At 46.1% G+C, this 8,143-nt stretch overlaps 1 protein-coding gene across 3 annotated transcripts in view; it reads right to left on the bottom strand.

Annotated features, from left to right (window-relative positions):
- Nucleotides 1–3,805, bottom strand: part of LOC123041572 (uncharacterized) — a 5,697-nt gene extending 1,892 nt beyond the window's left edge. The window contains exons 1-3 of one of the 3 annotated variants that reach the window (XR_006418562.1): nt 3,225–3,805; nt 2,312–2,389; nt 978–1,082 (exon numbers count right to left, since the gene is read on the bottom strand). Coding sequence is in view for 1 of the 3 variants with exons in the window: in XM_044464169.1 (XP_044320104.1) it covers nt 1,062–1,082; nt 2,312–2,389; nt 3,233–3,514 (381 nt within the window). In the remaining 2 variants the exon portion in view is untranslated. Of the gene's footprint in view, nt 1–372; nt 1,083–2,311; nt 2,390–3,224 lie in introns of those variants that run through there. The other 2 variants (XR_006418561.1, XM_044464169.1) reach the window with 2 other exon arrangements.
- Between the last annotated feature and the right edge of the window lie 4,338 nt (nt 3,806–8,143).

Here is an 8,143-nt window from a genome sequence, read left to right as displayed (position 1 = left end):
GGGGTGGGGGGCCGGTGGGGCGGTGGGGCGACCGGGCGGCGGCGAGTGCTAGGGGCGGCGGTGCGCGTGTGGGAGCAGGAGAGAAATAAAGAGAGAGGGCGGGGTGGGGCGCGCCGTTATTTTTGTTGAATGTTTGTCGTCCGCCCTCTTTGTCGTCCGCTTTTTTGCTCTTTGCCGTCTGCTAGCAGATGGCAAAGAGGGGGGACGTTAAGTATTTTTTAAACAGCTCCTTAGTGGGGCCCCCCTCCCTCTTTGCCGTCTGCTAGCGGATGGCAAAGATTCTTTGCCGTCAGCTAGCGGACGGCAAAGAACAGGCTGATGACAAAGGCTTTCTTTGCCATCAGCCAGTTCTTTGCCGTCTGCTTTCGGGTAGCTGATGGCAAAGAGCTTCTTTGCCGTCCGCTAGCTGACGGCAAAGAGCTGGCAAATGACAAAGTAGCTGATTCCAGTAGTGATCTTATGTACAACAAGAAATAAACTTGAGCAGTATTAGCTACTAAACAAAAAGATTCCTTTACTAAACCTAGAGACTATATATTGGTGAAATTTTTCTTCCTACAAAACTGTTAATCAAATACATGTACTTTCGCTAGGTTTTAGCAACATGATAAGTAGTAGCAGTACTACTCTAGGTGGCAAAGTAGTAGCGCCACAAAGAAAGGCCACCATCAACAGTGCGTACTACTGCGACACCTAAAGTATGTGTTGGCCACGCTTGCTTTACATAGTACTAGAAGATTTTTATTAAAAAAATGTACTACAAGATTTTTGAACATGAGATCATAGAGAAGTTGTACTGAGAGTGTGGATTAGAGCTGCCAAACGAGGATGCAGCAGCACACACACGCACACTACCAGATAAGTTCTTCTCTCTCCAAAACACATGTATACATACACACATCTCCATCTTGTTTTAACTTCAACCTACGAAAAAAGGAACAAATATGAGGAATGGGTTTTTGTTAAGAAGAACTTACCAGGGTTTGGTGTTCAAACTTTTAAATGTTTGTGCTACCGGATATAGAGAATAGCAGCATGCCTCGACCAGATTGGCAACTTCCTCACGGGCGGCCTCTCATACACTGCAAGGGAAACACATACACACACGTACTAACCAGAATACACAGCACGACGGGCTAGATAAACAAACTGATAAGAATACATGTATTCTAGATTATGAACTAATAAGAATACAGAACACAGAGAGCTAGCCATGAACTTCTTGAACTCCCCTAACAAATGGTTTAGGTTTTTTAATGGTTTTTCGGTGTTCACGTTCTTTACGAAGTCCCTGACTTCTCGACTATGAACTTACTACATAGAAGGATCCTCACATACATGTATAACTTGACAGGAGCAGACAGAAAATGTTGCAGCAAAATGGCATTTTTTATTCAACATAATAATACAGCCATATCTTTGTAATACATCCATCACGATGGAATCAAATGCAAAGTAAAATGGCAGCATTACACATACTCGAGAACTAACAGATTATTCTTCAGTTACTCTGATCAACTTCAGTTTTCTTCAGAAATTGGATGAAAACTAGCATCGGCTATGCTATCAATTTTTTGCATCTCTAGCACAGTTGTTGGGACTATTGTTCATCACACGATGAACCTCTTTTTTCTGTTTTTCTTGACTATCATAGAATAAACTATTGAACTATTTTGCATAATTATAGTTGAACTTTTGTGTTTTTCTGGTTACTGAAGTAGTATCAGAACAACTGCTGCATACATATATGAACTGACACCTTTTTGTCAATGAATTCTTGTAATGTATTTTATTAGAACTACTACAGCAGTATCTATATAGTACCAAGCATGCTCATCACAGAAAGCATGGAATTCAGGAGATAGAAAGAACAAGAGCAAAAGTACAGTGGGTGTGTTCTTCACTCTTTGGTTTACAGGGTTGCCAATGATGAACTAAATCATTCTAATTCCATCTTCTCCCCTCATGTCTGAATCAACAGCAGCATCAGTGCAATTTAAAATAAATTGACAGTTTATGAATTTTGTGCTAAGCAAGCATACCCATCAGCACATGGAATTGATCACCATGGAGGGTGGCTGTTGAGATTTTGTTTGATCACCATGTTGCTAGATGGCTACACATAACTGTTTTTGTTCTTATATTTCTCCATTAACACCTTTTATTTTCTTTTAAGTTTCCACATATGCGGTGTCAGTATAGCCGATCATTTAAACGAATGTCATACCATACAACCACTAGAGGACTTGTCTTTGAACATACCATGTAAAGCTCAAGAGATTTAAAGAGAAGCAAGAAGCAAGGAGCTTACTTTGGAAGCGATGTTCCAGTATTTTCTGGGTAGCTGCTCACCAATACACTTGCCGCCTACCCGCTGTCGCCGGGTACCCTGCACACACACACAACAGCCACCAATAATCATGCACACCCACAACCAGACACACACCACATCATCTACACACCCAGGACTACATCTTCACCACACTTTGGACTGACAACATAGCAACACAGAAAACAATTTTGTAAGTGTCATCACTATCATCCTTGCTGCATCATGGGGGAGACAAAATAAGCATCTTTGAAGCACTAGGGCGGATAACCATTGCACATGGAGCTCATGTGTACCTTCATCATAGGAAAAAGTAGACTTAACATCTCCAAGTTCTAAAGATGAACGAATGAATCGCACAAAATATTTTCCAAAACTCACACTTTTCACGAAACCAAAATTCTAAACTTGCCATACAACACCTTTTGAATTTGTCATGCGACACTCTTTGAACTTGCGCAATTCGTTGGTGGCAGGAAGCAGCAACTAGAGCTGATGATAGTCCATGTACTGAACTGAGAATACCTAGCTAGTGTTTCAGAAAATAAAATAGACGTCCTGAGCACCCTGTTTTAGGGGATAAAATAGACGATCTTGAACACCTAGTTAGCTATTTTTTGTGCAAGCATGCTGGCCGCCAATGCCATTAGTGGTGGCCACTATGGCGCTATCACCGCAAGCATGCTGGACGCATCGCCAGCGAGCGTACACTAAAACTGAGAAGACATTGAGACTTTACCAAAAGATTGTCATACTTTTTTGCAGAGATAACTATTGTTTTTTCTAACCAGAGAACTACAGTTTTTAGAAAAGGTGAACTATTTAAACGAGATAATTTCTAAGATGATTTTTAGCAATGGTTAACTACAGAATTTAGCAAAGTTGAACTACTAACAAGGTAACCTCAGAACCGCTGGTGCTTGTAGGAGGTGTTGCTGGAGGAAGAAACTGTGTCGCGTTGACTTTTGGAGCGCACGAATGCTTAAGGAAAGCGGCATCGGGGAGCATGAGAGCATCCTTCTGGTGGGCGGCGGCACACACGGATCCATGGGAAGCCGGGGACGGTGATTTTGGTGTGGATGGAACACACGGACTGACGAGGGGCGGCCAGTTGGTGGCACCGACGGCGGTGGCGTGCGAGCTCGGCATGGTGGGAGGAGCAGCGGCGCACGAGCTCGGATCCATGGAGGGGCGGCCACGCTCGTGGGGCAGTGGGGGTGGCGCGAGGGAGGAGGCATGGTTCAGGGGCAGTGCGCGACATGAGGGAGGAGGCAGGGTTTAGGGGCAGTGCGCGGCATGAGGGACGAGGTAGGGTGCGGTCGTCGCGGCGCGTCGCCGGAGGTGGGAGGTGCTGGGCGCGACGCGTCACCGGAGGTGGGTGGCGGGGGGAGGCGGGTTGCCGGAGAGTTGGGGCTGGAGGCGGGTGGCATGCGGTTGGAGAGATTAGGAACGAGGGACAGAGGAGAGAGTGGTGGGTGTGCGGGCTGGGCCTGTTTGTTTTTCTGGTTCGGGAGCTCACCATCGAGCCTATATAGGCGACAAGGGTAACATAATATTATTCTGTTACTAGTAACAGAATAGCTCTGTCCTATATACATATATATATATATATATATATATATATATATATATATATAAAGGGCGAAGGGAAGGGGACGAACACAGAGTTCGGCGCTAGGCGTAGAATCTTCGGAGTCTGGCCATGTTCCATGGGTTTGGCTCGAGTCGATTATCTGGTGCATCACGCAGGCAGTACGCTCCTCCGGTGAGAACTTTATCAATGATGAAGGGACCCTCCAACTTGGGCTTGAGCTTGTCCTTTTTTCTTCTCCGGTAGGCGTAGAATGAGTTCGCCAATGTTATAGGTTTTGGTCCGTACTTCTCTGCTTTGATACCTGTGAGCCTATTGCGGACAGAATGCGAAACAGGCTTTTGCGACATCGTGCTCCTCCTCCAGGGCATCTAAACTGTCCTACCGATCGAGCTCGGCTTCTCTCTCTTCATACATGCGTACTCTATGTGTGTATTCTGTCACGCTCACTTCTGAGTACTTATTCCGCTGCAAGTAGTTCTTCGCTAAGGAATTTCCTCACCAGCAAATTCCTCAGTGAAGAATTCATAAAAATCACCTATTCACCCCCCCTCTCGTCGATATAACACATTTTCAATTGGTATCAGGGCAAGGTACTCCCTTGTTCTGTGTGATTTTGGTTTAACCACCTGGAGTTCTAGTAATGTCGACCGCAGGTATGATCAATGTCTCTACTGGGTGTCCAACCTTTGATGGCCCGGACTACCCCTACTGGAAGAATAAGATGCGAATGCATCTTGAAGCAATTGACAACGATCTCTGGTACGTTGTGGAAAATGGTGTTCCCTCAGCCACACCTTCCCTGAATGCTGCTGATGTGAAGAGATTCAAGCACCTCGATTCTCAAGCGAAGAATATCATATGTGGTCATCTAAGTAGAGGGCAGTATGGTAGAGTGAGTGCTTTGGAAACTGCTAAGCTTATCTAGGATAGGCTCTCCAAAGTAAACGAAGGAGTCTCAACTCAACGTGACTCTCGTGTTGACGTTCTTCGCAATCTCTTCAACCGCTTCAAAAGACTCGACAGTGAAAATGTTCAGCAAACCTTCGATCGCCTCACTAATATCTCAAATGAGCTTCAAGCGCTCGGTGCCACTGACATCACCGACCATGAGGTGGTGAAGAAATTGCTGAGATCACTCGATTCTTCATTTGACACTCTGGCACTGATGATTCAAGAGCGTGCTGATTACAAGTCACTAGATCCTGCTGATATGCTCGAGAGGCTAAATACTCATGAGTTCCAGCTTGCTGAAAAGAGAGATCTCTATGGTTCAAGCTATGGCAAAACACGTGCCCTGAAGGACAAGGCAGTGTCTGAATCTGAATGTGAAGATTCTGGTAGTAGCCTTGGTGATCCTGAAGAATTGAGCCAGGAGCTAGCACTGCTCGTGAAGAAGTTCCGAAAATTCTCAAGACATGGTCGCTTTGAAAAATCTTCAAGGAGCAGTGATTCCTCATCAAGTGACTATAAGAGAAGGCTATGCCACAAATGCAAGAAGCCTGGTCACTACATTCAAGATTGTCCTCAGTGGGACAAGGAATTAAAGAAGAAGAAATACAAGGATTATAGTTCTGATGATGCCAAGAAGAAGAAGAAATCTTCAAAGTCTTCATCATCAAAATCCTCAAAGTCTTCATCCCACAAGAAGAGCAGCTCCAAGAAGGCTCGGGCATTCATTGGCAAGGAAATGGATTCTGAGGCTGAATCTGAGGATCATGAGGAAGAGGAGGCATCCGAGGAGTCTGAGTCAGGTGTGGCAAGTCTAGCTCTTGCTACCGCATTTGTCAGCAAGTCTATCTTCAACTCTGAAGAAAATGGCAACACCAACAACGCTGATGAAGGCAATGATGACTATGCTCCCACCTATTGCTTCATGGCAAAGGCTGCTAAGGTAACTAAATACCCCGCCTCTGAATCAAGTGAGGATGAATCTGATGAAAATCTTAAGCCTAGCTACTCTAAACTTGCTAAGATTGCTGTGAAACAACAAAAGGCTACTAAAAAACTTCAAAACATTCTAGACAAAAGTGATGATATGTTGGGTGATGAAATGGACCGCACTAAAGACTTAACTGAAAATCTTCAGAGACTTCAGTCTAAGTTTGACAACCTTCAAAGTCATCAAAAAACTCTCATATCTGATAACGAGAAGCTTTCTTATGAATTTCTTCAAAGAAAGCAAGATCTTGAGAAGCTAAGAGTGAGTTATGAAGATCTTCAGAAGGAGCGTGATTCATTACTTGCTCAACAAACCAGCGCTACTCAGGAAGAATTTGATCCTCCATGCTTAAAGTGCATTGAACGTGAATCTGCCAATTCTTCACCTGAATGTTCAAATGCTTCAAATGTTACAAATTCTTCACCTACCTTTGCTATCACTAATTCCTCATCTGAGGATATTGCTAGTATCACTAACGATGCAGGGCTGAAGGAATTGTATATGACAGGCATGTACAAAAGCCTCAAAGGGCATCAGACTCTTTGTGATGTGCTTAAGAAGCAGATCCTCAACAGGAACCCTAGGAAAGAGGGTATTGCCTTTGAGAGGAAACTCAATGCTGATGGAACATATTGGAAGCCTGAGCAGTACCCCAAAACCTCATGGGTTGCTGCAAAGGGACCTCCAGTTGATCCATCTAACTTATCTGGCTTTACATGTGAATCTCCTCATTCTTCTGATGAGTCATTTGACTCCAACTATAAACTGTTCAAAAATCAGAATGGGGAAGTATTTGCTAGATATGTTGGCACTAACAACAGGAAAGGTTCCCCTATGAAGAAAATCTGGATTCCCAAAGTTATGTTGAAAGTCTTCAGGTGAATGTCCTCACGACACCACTAGTGAAGAATAGGAACCCCAGATCAAACTCTTCATATGGACCAAATTCTTCATATGGATCAAGTGTCACACCCTAGCTAGTCATGCATTAGAGTGTTGCATCATGTTTACTCTTTCATCAGAAACTTGAAATGGGGATCTGTGAAACCCTCAGAATCATTTTTGAAAATGATCCAAATAAAAATTTCTCCAAAAGGGTCCAAGAAAATGCTCATGTTGCTCTCTGAAAATATTGGACAGAGATAAAAATCAAACCAATATTTTTAAGAGCTCATAGGTATTTATTTTGGGCATTTGGAATTAATGCATAATTATTTGCTTTGGAAATATATTATTTATATATATTAATATATGTCCAAATATTATGCCACTTATGAAGGAGCTCTGGAATAATATATCTAGCTCCTGCAAAAATTGGCATAAGGAAATAAAATGATTTAATATTTTATTTAAATCAAAACAAATGTCAGAAATTAGAAAACAGAAAATAATTAACAGGAGGAGCTTACCTGGGCTCCTCCACTGTGCGGCCCAGCCAGCTGGCTGGCCCAGCCAGCAGCCGGCCCAGCCCATCTCCCTCCTCTGTCGTCTTCGTCCCGACAGAGGGAGGGGAGTGTGGCCGGCGCGCGCACGCCACCGCGCCACGCCACCTCTCTCCCTGCCTGCCTGCCCTCCCCTCCTCGCCTCGATGCCCTGGACGACGCCACGCCTCCCCCCTGCTCTCTCTCACTCTCCCCCCGGCTCTTCCCTCCTCTCCCTCGCTCTCTCTCTCACACGGCCGAACACCACCCTCGCCGCCGTTCGCCACAGCAGCCGCCTCCGGCCACCGCTCGCTCCCCCGACTAGCTCAGAAGCTCCGCCACGACCCCCTCTTCCTCCCCACCGCTCCACGGTCCTCCAGAAGCCCTGCATCGCCGCCACGTCGCCGTTCCCCTCTTCAGGCTCCGACCATCGTCGCCGTCGAATTCGTCATCTCCAGCGCGTCCCCGAGCCCGCTAACCATCCCTGCAGCTCCGCGGTGAGCCCCCGGATCGTTTCCCCCTTCTCCCCTGGTCTCTCCCGACCTCTAGGCCCTAGCCCCACCTTGGCCGAGAGCTCCACGCCGCCGGCGATGTCGCCGTCGTGGCCACGGTCACCGTAGCACCCAACCGAGCACACTATCGTGCTCCACACCTCACTAGGATCACGCAGCACACACTAACGCCTCCCCAAACCCCCTGCAACATCGATCCCGACCGCACCCGAACTCCGGCGGCCGCAGCCGAGCTCGCCGCCGTCGACTCCGGCCACCCCAGGCCCAGCCACGGCCACCGTTCGACGCGCGGGAGCAAGAGCTTTCCAACGAGCCCAAGCACGGCCTCGCCCGTGCCCTGTAGCGCGA

Source organism: Triticum aestivum, chromosome 2B (genome assembly GCF_018294505.1).
Source record: "Triticum aestivum cultivar Chinese Spring chromosome 2B, IWGSC CS RefSeq v2.1, whole genome shotgun sequence".
Taxonomy (NCBI): domain Eukaryota; kingdom Viridiplantae; phylum Streptophyta; class Magnoliopsida; order Poales; family Poaceae; genus Triticum; species Triticum aestivum.
The sequence above is the reverse complement of the archived record's forward strand: the minus strand, read 5'-3'. Positions and strand labels throughout refer to the sequence as shown.